The 25,452-nt window shown below is 39.0% G+C and overlaps 1 protein-coding gene across 3 annotated transcripts in view; it reads right to left on the reverse strand.

The window, feature by feature from the left end:
* The window catches only part of AQR (aquarius intron-binding spliceosomal factor), an 86,172-nt gene that overhangs the window by 40,583 nt on the left and 20,137 nt on the right, over positions 1-25,452 (reverse strand). The window contains exons 1-13 of one of the 3 annotated variants that reach the window (XM_081943754.1): positions 20,001-20,123; positions 12,086-12,142; positions 11,668-11,708; positions 9,878-9,913; positions 8,870-8,990; positions 7,066-7,206; positions 6,454-6,522; positions 5,920-6,020; positions 4,865-4,941; positions 4,099-4,163; positions 2,992-3,108; positions 2,387-2,500; positions 212-315 (exon numbers count right to left, since the gene is read on the reverse strand). In XM_081943754.1, coding sequence (XP_081799880.1) covers positions 212-315; positions 2,387-2,500; positions 2,992-3,108; positions 4,099-4,163; positions 4,865-4,941; positions 5,920-6,020; positions 6,454-6,522; positions 7,066-7,206; positions 8,870-8,990; positions 9,878-9,894 — 926 coding nt within the window. In that variant the 5' untranslated portion in view covers positions 9,895-9,913; positions 11,668-11,708; positions 12,086-12,142; positions 20,001-20,123. Of the gene's footprint in view, positions 1-211; positions 316-2,386; positions 2,501-2,991; positions 3,109-4,098; positions 4,164-4,864; positions 4,942-5,919; positions 6,021-6,453; positions 6,523-7,065; positions 7,207-8,869; positions 8,991-9,877; positions 9,914-11,667; positions 11,709-12,085; positions 12,143-14,010; positions 14,230-20,000; positions 20,124-25,452 lie in introns of those variants that run through there. The other 2 variants (XM_081943753.1, XM_081943755.1) reach the window with 2 other exon arrangements.

Consider the following 25,452-nt stretch of genomic DNA (forward strand, 5'->3'; position numbering starts at 1 on the left):
TTAGTTATACATAACAGGGTATGAATCACAGAGTATTTTCAATTTAAGCAACCATTTCAGCTGAAATTATATAATAAAAGTCAGATTTTTGGCTTAAAGAGATGGCCAGTCATTGCTTAAATAATCCTGATCATCATGAAAATCAAGAATTTGCCATTAAATATCTACCTTTAAAAAAAACCTTAACCAAAGTATGATAATGACGACGTACCTTAGAGGCCCAAAAAACTTTAGCAGAGAATCACGTGTATCTACAGCAGATACATTTGAGAGGGCAAAACTGTAGAGTTCTGGAAAATGTGCAAAGGCAGCTCTCTGAAAACCAAGCAAGAATCAGGATTAGAATCAAAAATTCTTAGCATCTACATAATTTGCGATTCACAAGACAAACTGCAAACCTCTGAGAATTAGCTAACTATCAACAGCAAATAAAACAATGTTTATTATAAGCTTGTTTAATTGCTAATATTAGCCACTTTCATCTTCATTTATGATAGTTATTGGATTTATCATATGAACTGACTATTGCTCTGAGTAATATATAGCACTAAATTAATAAAATTAATAATTAATAAAATATTATATCAAAATATAATACAGATTAGCATCCTCTTCTAATCTGTGAAACAGTATGTACATTTTGATACCATATATTATTTTTTCAACTACTGAAATTTTCAGTCAATGGCAGTCTGTTCTCTTTGGGTAGTTTCAGTCTGGGAGAAATTGGCTCAGTGGTTCCTCGGGGACACCACAAAGGTCATCTCTCCCCCTCCCTCCCCAGCTTTTAAAATATCCCTGTGAAACCACTGGGGGAAGCCCCCTGGCAATTTGGGTTTGCACTATGCTGATGATACCCAACTATATATTGCTATTCCAGGCTGTGGGGCAGATGCTTTTGATATTCTTCTCCTGGAAGATGTTGGGGTCTGGATGGGAGAGAACAGGCTCAAATTAAATCCAAAGTTGCTATTCATACATCAAGGTTCTCCTTTGGTGCCAGTGTTATCCCTAACAGGAACTATCTCTGCAGCAGCAGGTTTCTAATTTGGGAGTGCTTCTGGACTTGTGGTTGCAACTTGAACAGCATATGAAGGCTGTGTGTAGAGCGACTTTTGGTCAGCTTTGGCTGGTACACAAATTGTGCCCTTACCGGGTGCAGGAAGACTTAAGTGATAGTAAATCACAGTCTCATTATCACTGCATAAGTATTTGCAATGTACTTTACATGTGGCTGTTTGATTATTACAATCAGTGCAGAATATGATATCCTGTGTCTTCAATGCTTTCTCAATGCTTACACCTATATTGAAGGCCCTGAACCATTATGAGGAGATTTGGAGAAAGAGACTTCTAAAGAGCAGGCTCCATTCCAGCAGTGCTTCAGAAGTCTCCTTCTCTAAATTGCATGATATGAACTAGGAGGCTTTCAAAACAGTGAGAGAATGGAGCCCACAAGGAGAATGGTGCAAGCTGGCCTTGATAAAAAAATTAAAATACCCATGCCTTGCATAGGCTGAGTAAGCCTGTCAGTAATTGGTGAAGAACAATTAAGGTAAGTGAAGATAAGTGGGACATTCTGCATATTCTGGTGGGGCAGGGAGCAGATTAAGACCTCCCAAGCCTAGAAGGGCAGGGAGCATTCTGAAACCTCCCAGGGTCATAGCATCTTTGCACACTAGCTGGCCAAATGGATGGCTGAGATGAGGGAAGAATATGTGGGTGAGGATAATTGAAACACCCCTGCAGTGATAAGTGCAAGTGCACTATCAAGCACCCGAATTGGGGCACTGCAATGGCTCTAAATTTCGCACATAGATTATAAGTACTTTGGTTCAATAACATGGTAATGTTGAATAGTTACTGAATGTATGGCCATAAGTCAAGGACTACCTGTATGAGTATGCCTATATCTAGATATGATTCATATTATGCAGAATCAGCTGAATACATTTCATATGAAATGTAATGCTACACAAATTGTATTTCCAAATATATACCCATGCTTTCAATTTCATAGCAAAAGCAATAGAACTCAGACTTATATATCGCTGCGTAGAGCTTTACAGCCCTCTCTAAGTGATTTACAGAGTCAGCATATTGTCCCCAACAATCTGGGTCCTCATTCTACTGACCTCGGAAGGATGGAAGGCTGAGTGAACTTTGAGCCGGTTAAGATCAAACTCATAGCAGTGGTCAGAGTTAGCCTGCAATACTGCATTCTATGCTACTATGGCTCTTTTATCATATCCTTTTATCTCAGCATAAATTCTTAATAATCAATGACATATAAAACAAGTCTTTTCCAAAACAAAGTTTGATAAAAAGCTTTATTTAAAAAAAAACTTTTGAAAAAAATCTTAGAGAAGCCTGAAGGTCTAATTACCTGGAGGGAAGTAATTCTATCATAGTGAATTGTAGTCATTTCATTTGCAGTCAAAGCATTTCCAGTCTGATCATTAATTTCAAATCCCGTGTAGAATTTGAGCATGTCTAAAAGCTGGAAGAAAAAAGTATTATGTGAAGCCAAATAAAACATATTAATATCATGAAAGTTTTATTCTAGTATCCGTGCAGTTTATAAACTGTCTAGATATTCACTAATTCAAAGTATGCTTGGAAATGTTTAAGCAATGATTTATGAATAATGTGACAATGGAAAATATTTAGAATTTTTTTAATATTAGATTTTAAATTTTTCAGGCTTGAAAGTAATTTTAAAATAGATGCACAACTTGAAAACTGATCGTCATCAGAAAAATCCAAACACAATTAAACTTAAACTAATAGTTACAATGCAAGGAAACATTATTCACTTCTATGTAAACTTCACAAGAACAATCAGAGGCAGGAAAGATTGGCAGTAACTGTTACACTATCAATTCCTACCACTAGTAAATGATGCTGACTTGCCCACTCTCACTTTTCAGTTGCAATACTGCAATCCTTCATGAAATTCCAAGAAATCCAGTAAATAAAAGCAAGTCTCACCTGGCAGAACAGATGTCCCTCTTTGTCCCTTTTTGCTAGATTGGATAAATAACAATGTACAACTAGGTGGGAATCGTCTAGTATAGTATTAAACCATCGTCGTGTTGGAAGCAGAGCCTAAAAAAAGAAAATATCACACTCTACAATGTTATGCAGGTCATTGTTTGATCACATTTATTACTCAAACATTAGTTAGAATTCAAAATTTTACTGTAAAAAAAGTTTTGCTGTAAAAAACCAAAAAAATCATTTATAGTGGACTAATTTATATTGATAAAATGAAAGAAAGTAAATATTCAGACTTTTTGAAAATGTAACAGAAATTGAATTAATATTTTCTGATAAAGATTGTAACTGAAATTGATACCTCTTAAACAGAGATAAAGACTGGTTTTTTGGCTCAAAATCACACTAGGCCTGGTATAGGTTTACCAGTGTTCAAAAAAATATCAAAAAGAGAATAAATCCAGAGATCAGGTAGTTAAAATATAACAGTATTTATTGATAATCACATACGGCTAGTTTCTAACTTGGTATAATGGGTGTTGCTATAATTTTTATTATTATTCACATGCTAAAATCATTTATATTTTTTTAAAATAGAAGATATTAAAATTGGAATGATTCCTGGTACTTAATTTTTGTTACTGTTATTTTAAATTTTAGCATTTAAAGCAACAGTAAAGAAAACCAAGAAAATGCAGCAAATATTAGCAATCAGACCAATATTAAAACTCTTTTTCATGAAATACGCATAATAAAATTATGTGCCATACATTGGGAGGTGAGGATGGTTTTGAGTGTGTTTGTTATATTATCCCTCTAATCCTTAACCTACCTTTAAAAGCAGCATGGTTTGATTGCCAAATTTCAAAAAGGACAAAACGCTAAAGCACACTTATGAGACTGTAACTTATAAAGAAATATGAAATTGCATATATTGTACAATAGGTTGAGATGATTTTTTTCTCTTTCTCACAATGCCAGAATGAACAATGCACACAAACAGCTTGAAAGTCTATTCAAAAAGCTGCTGACATTGAAAGCTGTTACTATAGCCTAGATGATATTGTAAAAGAACTAGCATTTGTCTTACAATTGTTTTACCTCTAAATCTATCATGAATTCAATAAACCTTTCACAATAGCGCACTTTATCCATACAGAGGGCATCTAGAAGAAAACACAGACAATTATACATTATCTCAAGGACCTTGGTGGGACTGTGGCTAGAATGCAGCATTGAAGGCAAATTCTGCCCACAGTTAAATCCTGACAGAGCTCAAGATTGATTCAGCCTTCCATCCTTCTGAGGTCTGTAAAATGAGGATCCAGATTGTTGGGGGCAAGATGCTGACATTATAAAATGCCTAGAGAACACTGTAAAAGCACTATGGGGCAGTACAGAAGCCTAAATGCTATTGCTATATCCTTACTTTATACATATAGCAACCTTACATATAAAAATCCAGAGACTTTCAGTCAAGTTGGCTGAAAATTATGAAAGCAGTTGTCCCAAAAGACTCCGCGCACTATCTTAGGAGTAGAGCTAAAATTTCACTCTGACATTGTAGCAATGCCAAGTAGAAAAGTTGAAGGTAAGACTGCACTGAACAAAGACCTCTCAATAATCTTGACCTTCTCCCTCCATTTGAGAGAGCAGCTGCAAGAATTAGGGAAAGAGGAGCTCAGGACAAACAAAGAAACATTAAAGCTTAGGGTTTTTTTTTTCTATTTGGGCTTCTTTCTCCACTGTGGAATAACACAGGGGCAAGAATGATCTTAGAAGAGTGTTTCTTTAAATCTTATGCCATCGCCCATTAAGCCACACATAAAAGAAGGGAAGGGAGTACTTGCCCATATCAACTACTTACCTGAAATGGATATTGACTTTAATACAGAGATAAATTTCTGGATAAGCTGTGAGAGGAATCTCCTTTCCTGATATGTCCTGCAATATACACGCAAAAGAAAAGCCAGTGGAACTCTGCATTTCAAATTGGCACGGCCCCTGTCTCATCAATGGCTTTGACTAGAAGTTGTTTATGGCAAGTCGAATAAAAAAGGAGAATATTTGTAGGTCAGGTTGAACCTTTATGCTCTCTGGTTTGGTTTTCTTACAGACCTTTCCTTACCCAAACTAGCTAGCATCATCAGTGCTAGAAGCAATATACTGATGATGTTACCTACTTTGGCTAATGAATAATAATGTGGCTAATAATTATGATCTTCCTACCCTCCAGCCACAGCATGATCCCCTTGAATGTTTACCTTTTGAAACATTCTAAAATATTTGTATTTTTTTAAAAACTAAACAGACTAAAAGCCGCAAGGAATTTTTTTCATTAGTAAACTCCGGTACATTAAAAACTGTCCATAATATAATACATTCAACATTACACTAACGCCACTGACAGCTGCATCATGTTTCCTCATAAAAAAGAAGCTATAAAATGTCAGGCTCATCTCAAGCAAAATGTTTTCTAAAATTGTGTTTTTCATTTTGTAGGGAATGGTAAGAGAAAGAAAATTCAGTGTCTATTCTTCTCACTTTTTCAAAAGAAGTTTCACATCATTACATATTTTTATGTACTTCTTGAATAACTACTCAGGAAAAAGTATTTTGCTAAATGGATACACCACAAATGGATATACCATGGAAGTTTGGTATAAGATGGATGGGGGGAGAGAGGGTGGGTGGGAGGGTAAATAGGAGGGAGGGGGGCAGACAGATAAATTGCAGATTGGCTTTGCCTCAAGAAGCTAGGCCATGGAGCATACTGTATACTTTTGCCTTCTAATCCTAGCTCGACGTGGCATTCTACCCTACCCAATTCCCGACTTCTCACAACTTGGTTTAAAAATGACTTTCCAGCTAAGCTCAAGAGCTATTATTAAACAACAGTGGTAGGGTTATTGTCAAACTTACTGTAATCGTATTTTTTCATCCATTTTCGCATCATTCTTCTCGATCAAATTCCAAAATTTTTTAAGTTTTGGTGTCTTTTTCAATTCAAGTTGTAGACGTGCCTAGAATTGAGGGCTTGTTTAATTTTTCAGAATATCAGAAAACCATATAGCATGCAATAAACATTTTTTTTGTATATAAAAGCTTAATTGATAATACAAATAATAAGTATGGTGGTTAAGGCATAAGCCAAAACTCTGAGTATGAGATCTAGTCCTGCCTTGGCACAAAGCCAGCTGGGTGACCTTGGGCTATGAATTTATCTGTGTCCTAGGAAGCAGTCAGTAGTAAACAACTTTTGAAAAACCTTATCAAGAAAACTGCAGAAATTTGTCCAGGTAGTGTCCAAGAATTGGAGACAACTGAATGAAAGAAAAAAACCTTAAAAACAGAAATTTTACCTGTCTGTATATTCACTATAATCATAAATATAAACATTTATATCTATACCACAAGGTTCTGAGATCTTTTAATCATTTATCTTAGACAACTTACAGGCTGCAGTCCCATCCACATTGGGAGGGAAATGAGTTGCTGGATTTGTTCTCTGATCAAGTCCACTTCCTGTCAAAAAAAAATTAGAGAAGAATTTGGGAGTGTACACAGATTTAGATGCATCATATAGGGTAGTATACAACAAGCTGTATTTCTAAAGTATGGTTATTCATTCTATCTTGCTGCACTTATTTCCTTTCTGATTCATAAGAATAGCTTTCAGTTGAAGAGTAAGAAAGCCCAATTTCATGAACTGAAATTCCTCAAAAATGTATTATGACTCAAAGTTAATATCCTGAGCAGGTACTTAAACATTCAGTCTACTTTCTACTATTCTTGATTTGCTTCCAAGCTCTAGGTTTTATGTTATTTCCATAACCTGTCTTTGACCACTTTAGTAGCATCTGCCTCAAAATATTTCTTTAAATTTTCTTGTAGTGCAAAAGTTTGGAGGGGAGGAATTTGTGTTGTTTTTATTTTAAAAAGGCAACAAAGCAGTCTAGTAATGTTAACAAAGAATGATGCTATAGTGAATTGGCATTAAAGTAGGTACTTCTTCACTGTACACTAAAAGTATTATTAATTGTAACAATATTTGAAAAATAAATTTACCAAACTGTTGAAACAATGATCAAGGAACAGCAAGAGTATCGTCTGCTCTTGCAGAGTGATTTCACCATCCTTCTCTGCCAAGGAAGCCACCAGCACACGTTTGAAAAAGAATGGAAAATGCTGTGGTTTCTTCTTGAATGTCTAACCAAAAAACAGAAGTAGAAGATCATTGTCAATAAGTTTGGGGAAAATAAAGACCTTGAGACAAATGCAAGTTTTGTTCCCACTTTCATATTCAAGTACTATATGAATACAAAGATTCTCATTCCTAAATCCTATAATTTTACTGAAAGATTAGAACATGCTTTTATATGCTGAAGTATAAGGTTGGCATAGACCAGGGCTGTCAAATTGGCAGCCCGTGAGCTGGATGCGTCATGCGCTGGCCACGCCCACACCAGGATTTAGAGAAGGGAGAAAAAGTTCCGATATGTCACGTGATGCTGTTGTGACGACATGAGTTTGACACCCCTGGCATAGACAGTTGGGAATCTGCACATAACTGCAGCTTATGTGCTCCTAACTGCTCATAAATGGATAATCTTAATTGTGCTGCCTATGTGGAAATCTAAGGATGATGCTCAAGGAATTGGGCCAATAACATGGACCAATTCCTTAACCTCTGTACTTAACACTGAATCTGACGATTAAGAGATGAAGGACACAATCAATTCACAAAGACATTCAACTTTACTGAGGTTGGTCCCACCCTCAACTAATACCTGCCAACAAGCATCCTCTCAGCCTACAACAAGTAAAAAGGAAAAGTAAGGCTAGGGGGATTCCATTGAAAGGCCAGTCCCCTCATGGTTTTCCTTTCCCTCCACTGCCATCTTCCATTTTCTATTCCATTAGGCTACAAGGGAAAGAAAGCTGGGAGGCAATTTACTGATGAATCAAGAACATTTGGCTCCTACATTGTTTTCTTTTAGTAGTTATCTGCTTTCTGTCTGTAACTTATGCAAATCATTCAAACGAGGGCTTCACTTATGGCAAAGCCACATGAAGTACCACTCCTCAAAGCTCAAGCTGGCTGTGCCCTCCAAAAGTGAGGCCAATCTGAGGACTTTCCCAGATCCTCTGAACATGTTGAGAAGGAATTCATCATGAGTGAACATGGAAGCACATATCAGTTCGGGTGAAGCTGCTTTTCATTTCCCACACAGTAACCTTATAATAATAAGATAACCTTTATCATTTTTTCCCCCGTGGGCACTCTGGCACACATTAAAAATGAAGTTTTGTTGCTGGTCTCAGAAGTGTACACATGCACCACACGCACATTGATATGCTATATACATACAAATGTATATATCAGTGGTGGGTTGCTCCCAGTTTGGCCAAACCAGTAGTTATGGTGGCGGGAGGCCCCGCTCATCCGCCTGGATACTTGGGAGCGAGCCCAAACCGGTAGTAAAAATATTTGCAACCCACCACTGGTATATACCTGCACCCTAACATATAAATACATATAAATATAAATACATACAAATGAAAAATTGTATTACTATATCTTACAGGATAAACTTTCCATTAAATTCTAGCATTTTTTTTAAAGTAGCAATGCAGAAAAAATGGCTTCACCTGCCAAAACAATTCTTTTCACATTGATTCTGCTTCCACTGCAAAACTTTTAAACTATCCATAGGTATTATGCAATGTAAAATATAGTGGCGGATGACTTCACGTAAGGAACAATCAATGTATTGTATATTCTAAACATTTGATAACTCTTTAAGTGGTTAACGAGAAACATGAAACTTAAGAATCAACGTTTCTGCTTCCTTTGACAGAAGTTTATTACCTCCCAAGCTGGAACATTTTCTCTGAACTTTTCATTCACCATACAACAGATGGACATCAAATAAGCTTTGCTAGACAATTCAGGAGCATAATTCACCCATAAGTAATTTTCCAGGTACTGACTGAAATGAAAAGGGGAGAAAATAGTGACCATCTATTTTGTATGTCACTAATCGGGAGATCAGCAATGCAATTGTTTATGAAAACTTTTCTATAATCCTTGTAACTAGCTTTCAGTGTTATCTTCCAACGCAACTTATTGCAGCAAACTTATTTGTGACAATTGGAACAATTCAAGAATACAAGGCAAAAACATTGGTCTTCTTGAAATTTCCATTCATTAAATGAATAAGAGACATTTTACATATATTGGTACAGGCATTATATGCATTTGAACCTTACTTCAAATCAACTACATAGCAATAAAAAATAAGCACACCACCAATTTATTAGAGCGAAACAAACGTCTGCTGTCTCAGTAAGAGACATAAAGTTTTATGAAAGTCATACTGTGTTTCCCCGAAAATACGACATGTCCTGAAACTAAGGCCATGCAAGATTTTCGTGGTGGGCAAAAATATAAACCCTCCCCTGAAAATAAGCCCTAGTGAAGGGGTGGGTTTAGCCAGAACAGGGGGCAGCCCTTCCCTTCCCCGGTCACCTCAGGGCTTCTTGACCCCTTAATCGGATCAGCTGGGCCGCTCCGATGGTTGTAGTTTCCTGGGTCATGTGATCATCTTTTGTAATTGTTTAACAAGCAAACTTTAAAAGGAGGTGTTAAGTTTTCTCTAATTTTGGAATCAAACCCATAAATTCACACAACCCTCCTATTCCCTTAATGTAAACCTCCTGTGCTGAAGAGTAAATAGTTTAAGAAAATTTTCTTCAGGAATTCATAACAAACTATTATGCTATACCAGATCACCTGTCATCAGATTTGGAGCTAGTACCAACTCATTCTATAATCAGTTCATACTTTAAATTTATTTTCTGTAAAAAAAAAACTTACCTAAATTCTAGTAGCATTATCTTCCTAATAGCAAATCTGAAATCAATAAAAAAAATTGTCACTTCAAAATCAGTAAAGAGAATTATCTGAGTCTATACCAGGCATGTATAACCCAAGGGCTTTCAAATATTTCTAAATTGCAACTTTTATATCCCTCATTATGAGCTCTGCTGCCTAGAGCTGTGGTATGAGCAACATTTGGTGGGAGGGACATTTATTTAGGTTTAGGTTTAGGTTTATTGGACTTATATGCCGCCTTCTCCCAAAGGACTCAGGGCGGCGTGCAACATAAAAACACATATTACAAAAGTTAAAAGAAAGATTAAGTAGAATATCCAAAAAACCAATAGACATTTACAATGAGATTTAGAAATTAAATTAAAATTAACAATTAAAATTAATAATTTATTTTATTCTGGCCAGGCTGGCTTGCTGGAAAAGTCAACTTTTTAGGGCGCACCGGAAGGATCGGAGGTCGGGAATTATGCGAAGCTCCAGGGGCAGCTCATTCCAAAGGGAAGGCGCTCCCACAGAGAAGGCTCTCCCCCTGGGGGTCACCAGCCGACACTGCCTGGCCAACGGCACCCTGAGGAGGCCAACTCTGTGGGATCGTACTGGACAGTGGGAGGCTACAGGTGGCAGTAGGTGGTCTCGCAAGTACCCTAGGCCTAAGCCATGGAACGCTTTAAAGATCATAATTAACACCTTGAATCGCAGCCGGAAAATAACCGGCAACCAATGCAGGCCGCCTAAAAGGGGTGTAACATGGAAGCACCTAGGTACCCCCATGACAACCTGCGCGGCCGCATTCTGGACCAGCTGAAGCCTCCGGGTGCTCTTCAAGGGCAGCCCCATGTAGAGTGTGTTGCAGTAGTCCAGGCGAGATTTTCGAATGTAAATAACTGGCCATCTTGAATGTAAATAACTGGCCATCTTGAATGTAAATAACTGGCCATCTCACTTGCATACGATTCTGGCTATGTGCACCATTTCTGCTCAAAGGACTGGTACTTTTATCCTTAATCTGGAGAAACCCCTTGCAATATAGATATTATGCTATCTTGAACAATTACAATGTCCTGTTAAACTGCTGTATGGTCTTGGCCACCATGCTGCAGCTCAGTTTCATGGTCTTGGCAATCTTCTTATAGCCTAGACCCTAGGCCATCTTTATGTAGAGCAACAATTCATTAGCTTGTTGCCATGAGATGCCATGTTGAACTTCCAATGAATGGTATGAGAGTGTGAGAGGGATAACACCAAATTTAATACACCTGCGACCTTATAACACTATCAAGTCACATAACACTAGGATGGGAAAACAGCTATTTGGGCCCCATTTGGACATTATCACCTAGGGATGTACTCACTTTTGTTGCCAGAGGTTTAGACATTAATGGCTGTGTGATGCGTTATTTTGAGGTGACAGCACATTTACACTGTTATACAAGCTGTATACTCACTACTTTGCATTGTAGCCAAGTGTCATTTCTTCAGTGATGTCACATGAAAAGATATACTTAAATATTTACAAAAAGTGAGGGGGTGTACTCACTTCTGTGATATACTGGTATAATAATACATTTTCTATACAAATATGCTTCATAAAGGCCTGGTTTGGATTACTACTTTATTTATTCCAGTGAATAAAACTGCCCATGCAGGACAATTTATAGAAGAAAAAAGCTTACATCAAGTCATTTTTATTATTGCCATCATTACTTAAAATGCATAAAATATATCTATAAAATAAGCAGTTTGGCAGTTATTCATAAGTACATAGTACATACTTTGACCTAACAATTTCTTTTCCATACACATCTTCAATAACCTAAAAAATAAGAAAAAAGATTGAAATGTATAGTAAAACGATTGTCTTATATATTTCCCTTTTCCCAGTAATCTGTATTTGCAAGGAACTAAATAAGCAATAAATCACCCAGCAGTGTTATTACAATTACTTTTTCTATTACTACAGAAATTTTACAAACATTTTGCTAAAAATAAGAATGCATCTAGAATAAAAAAAAGTAATTAAAAAAACTTTCAAAATGAAAATTTATGCTAGGTAATTTTAAGAGTAAAATCAATCTCATTTTACAGTAATGATATAAACTACAATCTCATTATCAAATTAAACATTGTTTATTTTTGGCATCTATTGTCAAGTTAAGGACAAATTATTAAGTATTATATTTAAACAATTACCCTTGACTCAAATGGCAGCTTTTTCTTGACATGTGGTGCCCAATATTTATTTGCCAGCTGAAAAATAAAAGGTTACATCATTCAATTATACTATTCATATACACTGTAAATGCTGTATTTACAATGTTAAATGTATACTGTTATGTGAGATGAAAAGTGTATTAGAAAAATAATATCCCTATCCCATCCCAATCCTATCCCTATCCCATCCCAATTTTATCCCTATCCTATCCCATCCCAATCCCCATCCCTACTCCATCACAATCCTATCTCTATTCCACCCCAATCTCTATCCCATCCCAATTCTATCCCTATCCCATCCCAATTTTATCCATATCCCATCCCAATCCTATCCCTATCCCAATCCTATCCCTACTCCACCCCCATCCTTACTCCATCACAATCCTATCTCTATTCCATCCCAATTTTATCCCTATCCCATCCCAATCCTATCCCTGTCCCAACCCAATTTTATCCCTATCCCACCCCATCCCAATCCTAACCCTACTCCACCCCCATCCCTACTCCATCACAATCCTATCTCTATTCCACCCCCATCCCTACTCCATCACAATCCTATCTCTATTCCATCCCAATTTTATCCCTATCCCATCCCATCCCAATCCCCATCCCTACTCCATCACAATCCTAACTCTATTCCATCCCAATCCTATCCCAATCCTATCCCTACTCCACCCCCATCCCTACTCCATCACAATCCTATCTCTATTCCATCCCAATCTCTATCCCATCCCAATCCTATCCCTGTCCCATCCCAATTTCATCCCTATCCCACCCCATCCCAATCCTAACCCTACTCCACCCCCATCCCTACTCCATCACAATCCTATCTCTATTCCACCCCCATCCTACTCCATCACAATCCTATCTCTATTCCATCCCAATTTTATCCCTATCCCATCCCATCCCAATCCCCATACCTACTCCATCACAATCCTAACTCTATTCCATCCCAATCTCTATCCCATCCCAATCCTATCCCATCCAAATTTTATCCCAATCCTATCCCTACTCCACCCCCATCCCTACTCCATCACAATCCTATCTCTATTCCATCCCAATCTCTATCCCATCCCAATTTTATCCCTATCCCATCCCAATCCTATCCCTACTCCACCCCCATCCCTACTCCATCCCAATCCTATCCCTATCCCATCCCAATCCTATCCCATCCCAATCCTATACTTATCCCATCCCAATTTTATCCCAATCCTATCCCTACTCCATCCCTATCCCTACTCCATCCCAATCCTCTCCCAATCTCTATCACATCCCTATCCCTATCCCATCCCAATCCTATCCCAATTTTATCCCTATCCCATCCCATCCCTAACCTATCCCTACTCCATCCCCATCCCTACTCCATCACAATCCTATCTCTATTCCATGCCAACCCCTATCCCATCCCAATTCTATCCCATCCCAATTTAACCCAATCCTATCCCTACTCCACCCCCATCCCTACTCCATCACAATCCTATCGCTATTCCATTCCAATCCCTATCCCATCCCAATTCTATCCCTATCCCATCCTATCCCTATCCCATCCCATCCCTATCCCATCCCAATTTTATCCCAATCCTATCCCTACTCCATCCCAATCCTATCCCAATCTCTATCCCATCCCTATTCCTATCCCAGCCCAATCCATCCCTATGTTATCCTATTCTATACCATTGCAGACAAATGGTGGTCCAATCTCTTAAAAACTTCAAGCTCTGGAGACAATTTGTTCCATTAATTGTTCTAACTGTCAGGAAATGTCTCCTTTCTTCCAGGTATGAAGGAAGCTGGGAGGAAGCGGTTTTCAAGAAACCCTGACCAAAGCAAAGCTACACCTCTCCTTCCAACCCCAGCCCAGTCCGGGGCTCTAGGGCAGCCTTATCTCCGGCCGCGGCCTTTACCTGCGTCACGAACTCCGCGTTAATCTGAGATACGGTGGGGGCTACGATCTTCTTGGGCGGAGGGAGAGACTCCGCCGATCCTACCGGCGCAGCCATGCTGCTCCCTCACGAAAATCCCCGCTCGAGTTGGTCGACCTTTTCCGGGTTCACGATAGTGAGGTGTTTTTTTTTTCTTAGGCCCGCCCCCTTCTCCCTCATCAAATGGAATTGCCCGTCAGTTCCCGGAGTATCAGAATTACTTCCGCTCTTCGACTACCACTTGCTCTCGGAGAGTTTTACGTTTTACGTAAGAAGCTCTCCACCAATAGGAAGCAAGAGGGAGGGGGGAGAGGGGGGGAGAGGGAGGAGGGAAAGAGGGGGTAGTAACGTTTTTCTATCGCGCCCTGGATTGTTGCTATGATAACGCGACTCCTTTAAGTAAAAGTAGGGGAGGGCTAGGAGGGGCTGTAAGATTTTCCCTTAAACTTGGCAAATTTAAGACTTGTGGACTTCAACTCCCAGAATTCTCCAGCTATATTGGCTGGAGAATTCTGGGAGTTGAAGTCCACAAGTCTTAAAGTTGCCAAGTTTGAAGACCTTTGCTTTACTGCATTTCAGTTAGATGGCATCTCTTAGGTCAGTGTTTCTCAACCTCGGCTATTTTAAAATGCGTGGACCTCCAACTTTCTACTTACAAAATCTTCTCGCTCCATATCTATTTGATCCTGGGATTTGTATTCCTGCAAACTGAGAATATAACTCAATGATAATTTGTTTTAAATTATTCAGAGGTATCTTAGGAAAAGTCATTTATTTAAATCTTTTTGTTCCTGGGTACATATGGAAGCAAAACAATACTTTCTGGTAATTAGTGCTTATGAAGCTTTGAAAACCATAGCAGTACTAATTTGGCCTGTCACCTTTTTGTACTTACCTTTAGAATGCATGTGGGTGATCCCAGGAACATTTTTTAATTCTCTAATGCCTTCTAGGTTAATGAAAAATAGAGACGGTTATATAACACAAATACAAGAGAACATGTGTGTGCAACAATCCAGCAGATTTCACATAGTCAATATAGGTTGTAGAAATTTCCCAACCAAGCAACCAGTGTGCTGCTGTTGCAAAAAAGCCAATAAGATCTTAGGATGCATCAATCGAGGAACAGAGCATGTGAAGTGTTAGCATCACTTTATACTGCTTTGATAAGACCAGACTTGGAACGCTGAATCCAGTTTTGGTCAGCACGACACACATACAAAATAGATATTGAGACTCTAGAAAGAATGGACAGAATGTTTAGGAGCTTGGATGCTAAAATATGAAAAAAAAACATTTGCAGGAACTAGATATATCTAGTCTAGCAAAGAGAAGGGCTAGGGATGGCATGATAGCAGTGTTCTAATATGTAAGGGGCTGCCACAAAGAAGAAGAGGGTCATCCTATTCTCCAAAGCACCTGAAGGCAGGAAAAGAAGTTACGGATGGAAATCTATCAAAGGAGACAATCACACTGAAACTAGATAAAAATTGCCTGACAGAACAATTAATGTAGTAGAATTTGTGGGTAGTCCGACACTGGAGGTTTTAAAGAAGAGATTGAACATTTGTCTGGAATGATAAAAGGTCTCCTGCTTGAGCAAGAGACTAGAAGAAGGTCCTTTCCAACTCTTGTTATTCTGTTATTCCAGGGCAATTCTGGGAGATGAAGTCCACATATCTTAAAGTAACTGAGATTGAGATAAACTGACCTAAAACACCCTGGCTGATCTCACAAAACAAAATGGGTGGGGATGGGAAACAATCAGAAAATCTCAGGGTTACAAATTGGAATTTGGGGAAGAAAGTGAAGAAGACAATGGTGAACTGCTGTCATAATTCTGCAAGACAGATAACGAATATGTTCCTATACCAAGTGTTAATCTTGCATTTGTTTGTATACAATTAACCACCAATGGGTAGATATCTCCATGCTTTAAAAGCAAGGTTTGAAAATTCAGGTTAATTTGGCTGCTGTAAAAAAAAAAAAAGATCACAGCTGATTAGTACTTAGAATTCACTGTAGTATTAGGAAATTCTATGGCTGTAAATTAAAGTGAGAAGTCAGAGAAAATCTGAAAGATGGCAGTAGCTTGCCACTTCTCCCTTGCTGCCAAGATAACTACATAGCTGAGCCAGTCCAGCTCATATAAAGAGATGTTGCTGTTTTATTTTCTAGAATAGATCTATTGTAATTAGAACTAGAATTGTTAGCAAAATCATAGAGGTCAATACATTCAGTCGTATGTAAACATCTAAATAAACATATACTATGTTATGCTCTTAAGTATTTTGAAGAAAATGATTGATCTATACTGAAAATGCTGGGTTTGCTGTAGCTACTCTTTATCTACGTGGTGAAATGATAAACTGAGATGATAGCTGCTCCCTTCTGCTGAACATAGGATGTAAAAGCAGGTATTGAATTTGTTAAAAATTTCTTCCGGATGTTTTGCATATTCAATGTTTTTCAGTCATCCACATTACAGTATTCTAAATGCAATATTGAGAAGTAATCAGTGATTGTGCAGTGTAATAAAGACATGCCATTTTGTTCACATTTTCTCAAACCAGAAACTTCCTCCAAGATTTATCTAGGTGCTGCCTTTATTGCAGAGATATTCGGATAATAAGTGGAATGCACCTTTTAATTTAGTTAAAATACATTTGTGCCATGCTCAGCTATTTCTTCTTCATCAAAATAATTAATTTTGCTTAAAATTGAGATAATGCAAGTAATAGTTTGTATAATCTGAGAATGACTAGCATATAATAAATCATGGCAAAATAAACATGGTTTCATACCAGGGGTGGGTTCCTGCCACTTCTAACCTCTTCTATAGAAGAGGTTCCACAAATCTACAGTACTGTTTAGAACTGGTTCCAGCTCCCTCCCCCCGCACGTCCGCACATCATGAAGATGAAGAGCGAGAGGAGGAATTCTGGGAGTTGAAGTCCACAAGTCTTAAAACTGTCAAGTTTGAACCCCCTGGGGTTTTTTTTTCTAAAGGGTTAGGGGTGCAAGGGTCTTGTAACTTGACAGCTTTAAGACTTGCGTGCTTCAAATGCTAGAGTTTCTGAGCCAACATTTTGGTTGCTAAGCAAAAGCGTTGTTAAGTGAGTTTCACCACATTTTAGAAGTTGGCCATGCCCATCCAGTCACATGACTGTCAAGCCACTCCCACTCAGTCACATGGCTGGCAAGCCACTCCCACCCGGTCACATGGCTGGCAATCCACTCCCACAAAGCAGGCCACACCTACAGAAGAGGTTCTAAAAAAATTTGAAACCCACCAGTTTCATACCATGTACATATTCGCCCAACAGGCTCAGCAAGCCTCATTCTCAAATATGACTTACTGGATCCCATTATACTTAAAACAGTAATAAGGAGCTAATTCAATATCTATATATCTCCCTTTATAAACCATTAATAAGCATGTCTTGGATTCTATTTAAAATTTTGTTTATATACTGTTATAAAGGAGACATTTAGATATCCAAGAATTACTTTTATATTAGAATTAATTCTTCAGAAGCCATATTAGTCCTGGTTCTAATGCTTTCTTCGTAGATTTGGATCGTTTATTACATTAAAAGGCAGCCAATGTTTTGGAACACTCATTAATTAATGTTCTGGGATCATACCTGATATAAGTACAGGTTCACCTTGTGGGAAGAAATATCCATCTGGTTCAGTTTCAAGCTGGGAGAAAGGCACTGGAGACAAAATGGAGGCTGGAGGCTGATTGGAAAGACGTTTAACCCACATGGGTTCTGAGCAGCTGACCAAAATATGAGTTGAGAGTGGAGGTTTTTATACTTTTTCTTGGGCTTTGCACTTGAACTTCCTGTTCCTATGCAAGAACATATATTGTGTCGGCTCCTATGGGGTCATGTAGGGTTATGTAGGGATTATAGCTGGTTCTATAGCAAAAGTAAAAATCCTAGGTCAGCGATGGCGAACCTTTTTGCCTTGTGGGGGGAGCGCAGGGGGGTCGTGTGCGGGTGTGCTGCACCCATAATGCAATGCGTGACCCCCAGTGTGCATGCGCGCACTACGGGTGCTTCCCCCCCATTTTTACATGCTTTTTTTGCCCTCCCCAGGCTCCAGAGGCTTTATAGGAGCCTGGGGAGGGCAAAAACAACTTCCCCCGCACCCCCCAGATGCCCTCTGGAGGCGTCAGGGAAGCCTCCAAACAGTCCCTGAAGCCTTCAGAGTGCTCAAAATGACCCTCCGAGCAAACCGAAAGTGTCTTCCGGTTTGCTCGGAGAGTTGTTTTGAGCGCTCCGAAGGCTTCAGGGACCGTCCGGAGGCTTCCCTGATGCCTTCGGAGCACTCGAAATGACCCTCCAAGCAAACCGGAAGTGACTTCCGGTTTGCTCGGAGGGTTGTTTTGAGCGCTCCGAAGGCTTCAGGGACCGTTTGGAGGCTTCCCTGACGCCCCCTGGAGGGTGTCCGGGGGGGCGGGGGAGGCTGTTTTCACCCTCTCCAGGCTCCTATAAAGCCTCTGGAGCATGGGGAGGGCAAAAATGGCTTTAAAAAGGGTGGATTCAGCTGGCCAGCGCGCACATGCGTGCTGGCCAGCTGACAGGGCAGCGCCTCGCGTGCCTGACAAACGGCTCCGCGTGCCACCTGTGGCACGCATGCCATGGGTTTGCCATCACTGTCCTAGGTGTTTGTCTGAGCTAAGTTTGGTTGACATTTCTGTGGGTGGCTTTGTCCATGTTGGATCTTGAGTGAGGGCTAGCATTCTCTCTTTGTTTCAAAGTAGCCTGTTTTGAATGGATTACCAAATCTGCATTTCTAAAAGCTGGCCTTAATATCTGCTAGGGGCAGGGAGATTGAGTCTGCTTTCTATCTTTTAAGAGCATGTTTCTCCATTTCTCCTTTAGGGAAATATAATATTCTGCCTTTTTAATATTTCCTGAAATATTTCATTCTTCTAGGAGAGGGGTGGGTGCTAACTTTCCACAGCCTCTATTGTGAGAATTTTAGAGGCTAAGAGATAAAATAAAAAGGCAATTCTAAGGGCCTGGAAATTTCTATCTTAGGGCTACTCTTTTTTAATTGAAAGATTTCATTTTTTAAAAAAGATAACAATTGTGAGCTCTTGCTGCTTGAATAGTTGATGTTCTATCTAGTCAATTTCCTTTTGATTTCTGGGACTTTCTGGATGCTAAAATTAGAAATTTAGCAATGATTCAAGAAGACTTATCAATTGAAGCTGGGATTTTGTACCCTGAGATTTCAACTTTTCAAACTGCAAGAAAAATTCACTCAAAATGGCACTTATTGGTTTTTTTTAAAGTGTACATCTCATTTTATCTTAAGTTTTATATAAAAACCTTTTCCCTACTTCCTGAGGAATTGTCTTTCAAGTAAAGATGGAGAAGTTTCTGAAGAGCAGACAGATTTTATATTTTCATGAATGTCAGATAAATAATTGTTTACTCCTCTCTACTCCCTTAGAAGCAATCAGAAACCATTTCAGCATCTGATAGAGCATAATTTGAATGTCTGTCTGCAGTCAACTCCTACATTCCATTTAAGATTATACAAAAATCAACCTTGACAAAGTTTCCTCCTTTGTTAACTGATTTTAAGTTGACCTAACAGGTAGTACTCTAAAACACATTTCAGATCCCACCCCCCTAAAATGATTGTGTTTGCTTTCTTGTTTGCATATATTTTTTTAAACCTAAGTTATTAAATTTATTGGAGACCTAAGTCAAGATTACTTTCAGAAACCTCACTGTCAGTTCAAATTTCCTTACAGAAGGACACGGAAACAGAATGTATGATGGTTTGCTTAATGTAGTTGGTTGACTAAAGTATAATTGGCTGGGGTCACATAATAAATTAAACCAAATTATGTTCTGTTGATCAAAGTGTTTGAATTCACTTCACATGTTAAGCCAAGACAAAATGAGCCACATTGTGGTGTTTTATGCTGTGTGAATCTAGTTTACCTCTCAGTAGAAGAAGTTGTTGGAAGAAATATCCTTCTGGATTCAGTTCCAAGTGAGGAGAAAGACACTGGAAACGTGGTGGCTGATTGGAAAGATGGTTTAATGGTGAACAGGACCACATAGCTTGAGGTCCTGGACAAAAAAGGGAAGAGGTGCTGAGAGTGCCTGAGTTTTATGCCCTCTCTGGGCTTTTGAATTTGAGTTTGTATGCTTACTGGTTGTCAGACTCCCATGGGGCCATGCAGGGGCAACTCCTGAGACCCAAGCTTAGTTGACTCTTGCTGGGTGATGACGTAATGAAAGGGCTTTGGGATTCCTATTATGGCTCTGCCTGAAGGAGGTAGATTTTTGTTATGTAGAATAGACTGGTCCAGGTCTTAATGGTCCATTTACAAAGGTGGGGAGGGGGGGCTGAGTTTCTGCCTCCCTTTTAGGGGAAATATTCTGCCCTTTTAATATTTCCTAAAATATCTTATTTTCCTAGGAGAGGGATGGGTGCTAACTTCCTACAAAGTCAAATAGCATTTTTTAAATACCACTGGCCATCTGAAATGAGAAGTATTAGAGAACTAATACTTTATCTGGAAGTGGATGATTAAAGAATGAAAAGCAATGCTGGGGGAGACTGCCATTAATCTATGCTAACTAGGTTAATAAGAACTCAACTACATCCATAGACTGCAAAAGCTCTTGTAACAAAAATTGATAAGTCGGTAGACAGACTACATATATAATATATATATATATAAAAGCAACCCCTGATATGCTTTCCCTTATTCTTGGGAAGTCACAAATGTGCTGTTGGCATTACAGCTTGAATGTTGGAAATTCATAATAACAAAGATAGCAGAAAAATCTATAGGTGTAATTTACAAGCCTAAATCTATGATAATCATATAGAAAAAATTCAGAAATCCCATCTCCCGAGGACTGTCCTCAGCACGTGTTTGCAAGGCACAAAATTTACTGCCTGTGCAAATTCACTATTCTTTAGCTTGACAATGCTGGAAATCAAGCCAAAGCCCCTTGTTTTCAGAGATTCTGAGTAATGGCTTGCTCAAGGTAGCTGAACATATATCACAGGGTACGCTGCCATCCCAAATTTATTTGCAGAGGAATTTAAATTAGCAAAGGTAAAATAGCTAAAAATATTTATGGGCACTTTGAACACAGGGAGCATTTCTTTACTTATTTTAGTGGGCAAAGGGCATTGGGATTAAAAGAACAAACAAAAATAGGAGAATTCAAAGACCTGTCAAAATAATGAAAGAATAGATTCCTTTACAACCTCTGACTGGAAAAAGTCATTCAGGACACCTACGTAATCCTTTGGTAACCGTTGATGGGATACTATATGACACATCTGGGGATTTTAAATAGTTTAGTCAGTACTGTAACAATATGGATCAATCTAATTCAAACCATCCCTTTTAAGAAGATTGGGCATGAGGAGTCAATCTGATGAGAATTTACTTCAGTAACAGCCAGTGAAGAGGGGAAATGTGTATTGTGTGGCCATATGCTTGTGTTTGCATGGCTTGTTTACCTTTGGCTAACTGAATCATGATTTATAAAAGTGACACACATTTTGAGTTTGCATGATAACATGAATCAAAAACCCATGAAGGCTGGGTTTGTATAATATGCTAGGATGAAAAGTAATTGGCAAATTTGTGATTATGTTTCATGATTTTCAGCAGTACCATGTATCCCTACCCCAAAAATAAGTAATAGCCTTCATCATACCAGTGCAGCTGGCATCCTGCTGCTCGCGGCTGCGCCAGTTGTCAAAACCCATGGCGGTGCTGCCGTTCACATGTGCAACGATACAACAAGCCTTGCAGGGTCCTGCTCCAAGAGGCGGCGGTGGCGCAATGAGTCTCACAAAGACTCATTTCTGGCAGAGTTTGGGGAAGAGAAAGAAAGACTTCTAATGCTTCTGATGCTTTCGCTGCATGCAGCCAAAAGTTTGCCAAAGGCAGGAAAGTGAAATGCCAAACTCAACCTGTACTCACACTTCGTGTATGGGCCACCCTGAGTGGGGCAGGGGTGGGGAGGCCATCGGAAGAGCCCCATGCAGCCCTCGCCTGCTTCAGCTAAACCTTTGGCAAGGCGGTGGGTGCTAGAAGGGGGCTGCCCTGAAGCCTCCCCATCACTTGGTTTGCGGTGGATAGTGCCCGGCAAGCCCAGATGCAGTGGGTGGGCAGGTGGGTGGAACAGAGAAGTGAAATGGCACAGAGGAAACCTTTTAAAACAGCGTTGCCTGCCATTTTTGTTACTCTCCTCTGTTGTTTCTTTCTCTCCCCCCTCCCTCTCATTATGTCTCTCACACACAGAGACATTTGATCACTTGAAATGGACAGGCTGGGCTTTCCTTCTATCATAGGCATGCGCTTCCCACAATCTTCCACAATTGCCTGTCCTTTTCTCAAGCAGTAGCAGGGTAGAGGCGGCGGGGGGGGGGGGAGCCGATTCTGACAGGCCACATGGCTTTCTGCCTCATCGTAGCAGCAGCCTAAGCAATACCAGGGCTCCAGGCCTGACAGAGGGCAAACTATGCTCATCGCCTGCTCCATAGCCACAAGGTGAGCTGCGGAACAAAGGGCCCTTGGCTGTAAGGTTGCCTGGTGCTGTGGGCAAGGCTAGGGCTAGCAAGAGTGCACTGGAAATATCTTCAGGCACCCAGAGAGATAAAACTCCCGGCCCTCGCTGAATAAGCTGATCTGTGGTCCGCGGTTAAGGGGCCCAGCAGCCATGGGGTGACTACACTTGCTGCCTCTTACACCTCGAAAAAAAAAGGCTTCCCAGAAAATAATCCTAAATGCTTATTTTCAAGAAAATTATTTTTGGGAAAACACAGTAGCAATACAGCAATAGTAATTAGAGGGGCCCAAAAGGAACCGAAAGATAGCTTTTGATGGGATTGGATTTGGGACTCCTCAACTCAACCTGGTGCTAGAGAAACATCCTTTGCATCTGCTATGATGCAACCATGGCTATTGTAAGTAGGTTAAATCTACCATTTGTTCCTGGAAAAGTTATTTAAGTTGAAATGTGTCTCTGGATAGGGCTGTAACCCTAGGATGCAAAATGATCCAGGTCGTTTAGCAGTCTAATATTTTTTATACAGCTATAAACCGAGTTAAGTACATACAAAGATTAGTGAAGCAGTGACTGTTTCCTTTATCCTTTCTTGAATTGAGTTAGAGTCCCATTCTCAGGAATGCTGTCACACAGCATCAGAATGCTTCAACCTTTATTGTATGTGATGCTCTTGGACATGACATCTATCACAGACAGTTCAAACAATAGCACAGAACCAACAATTTAGTTGCCATTCATTCCTTTTTGTTTCTTGAAGGCTAAAGCTGAGCTCATATCTACTAATCTTTTATAGAATCCCCGAAGATCCCCTGCTTTGAAATTAGTTGCAAGCACTATCAATTATATCTGCTTAAATGGACACATTTAATTACTATGGAAGGGAAATTGATTTTTAAATTACCACTGATAGCGCTGTGGGTATCTCTGTGGGAAGACAGGTACATCCAGGCTTTTAAATGTAATGAGTATATTAATTAATCTCCCACTATCAGTAAATGAACAAAGTCTCACTTTCCTCTTAGACTCATTGTTTTTGCTTTAAAATAAATAAGGATATTATGGCAATTCCAAAATTGAGTTGGAAAGGCTCCATTGATAATCTTTTTTCTCTTAGAGAAACCATCCTAGAATGTAAGCATGCCTGAATGACTTTTGCTTGTTGAAGAATTTTGTTCTTGTATTTTGTCTGGCAAAGTGTAGGTGTTATGTCATTCAGCACCTACGCACAATTTCAGCAAAAGTGTCTGATCTAATAGGGACTAAATAATAAATATTCACCTAGACAGTAAATAGGACAAAAGCTGTGCATATAAAAAAAATGGCTAGTCTGCTAGGCCAGGGTCCTTGAAGGCTCTCCTTGCTAAAACACTTGTAAGCTAAATCTTTTCTGCCTGCAACTTTATGATGGGAATTGCAAAAGCAAAGTGAATTAGGTTATGCATTTCAAATGAAAAATTCTTTGAATTAAGAAATAGTAATATCTGATATAAGTGAGAGTTTGGCATAACTTGGCTAGAAACATGGAAGACTGTGAGTTATTGTGCAATTTAGACACAGTGCCAGTTGAGTGACCTTGGCCCAATCATTCTTTCTCAGCCCTAGGAAGAAGGCAATAGCAAATGCTTTCAGGAAAAATTGAAAAAACAAACCGACCCTGCAGAGATTTTTCTATGTGGTCACCAGGAGTCAAGGGTATCTTGAAACCACATGTAAAATATCTAATATTACTCTCTCTCTTGACCAAACCGGTAGAGGTCAATTGAAGAAAGAATATTAAAGTCTCAAGCAGAAGACTAGTCGATGGAATACATGTAAACTATCATAAAAGTTACATTATTCTAATAATAATTTTCTTTCCATTTTAAAAAAGAAACTTACACATGGTAATTGAGAATTCTAGGAATTTCTGCCCAAACTCAGGCTGGGGAATTGTGTTTGTCATGCAATCATTTCCATTCTTACATCCTAACAAGTTGAATTTGTCAATGAAAAATATGCAGGCATTTTTATGACTTATATCCAAGAACCAGCATATTTTTTTAGTTTGAAATAATCTTAGGAAAGCCATAATGGTCAAATCTCTCTTAAGGTAGCTGCCATAATAAAAGAAACAATTAGCCCTTATAGCCATAATATAAAACATATAAAAAGTATATGTTATCTACCCAAATTTATATGAACTTCTCAGTAAACATCCATTTCTTTATTAATTAATAAACAAATTTAATTAATGTGAAGCATTTGATGAATAATGCTGCAGTTTGATTTGCTTCAGCATTTTACCCATTTCCATGTTCCTGACATAACCTACAAGATAATTATATTTTGATGCACCTTTACTAGTTCCATTTCAAAATACTTTTGCAAATAATGGGATTTTTTATTTTTTTATTTTTAAGAATATATTCTGCAAATGCTATATATGCAGCTAAATCAATTAAATGGACCATTGCACTCTGTTTGCTTGGATAACAGCTTTCTCTCTTTTACTTCTGCCTTGGTGCTTTCTTGTTGGCTTTACATATTCCATTAAGTCACTGTAGGAAGTTAGCACCCACCCCTCTCTTAGAAGAATGAAATATTCTAGGAAATATTAAAAAGGCAGAATATTATACCTCCCTGGATGAGAAAAGGAGAAACATGCTCTTGGAAAGCAGCCCCCACCTTTGTTAATAGCCCCAGAAAGACTGGTGCCAACCTATCTACAAGACAAAAGGCTGGGCCAGCTTATCTACAAAACCAAAGACCTTCACCCTCAGGACATGATAGAATTAGCCCTCACTCAAGATCCAAACCACCCAGCAAGATTCAACCAAGCCTGGGACTCAAGACAACCTACAAAGTTACC

The sequence above is a fragment of the Natrix helvetica genome (assembly GCF_964273705.1).
Source record: "Natrix helvetica genome assembly, chromosome: 1".
Lineage (NCBI taxonomy): Eukaryota > Metazoa > Chordata > Lepidosauria > Squamata > Natricidae > Natrix > Natrix helvetica.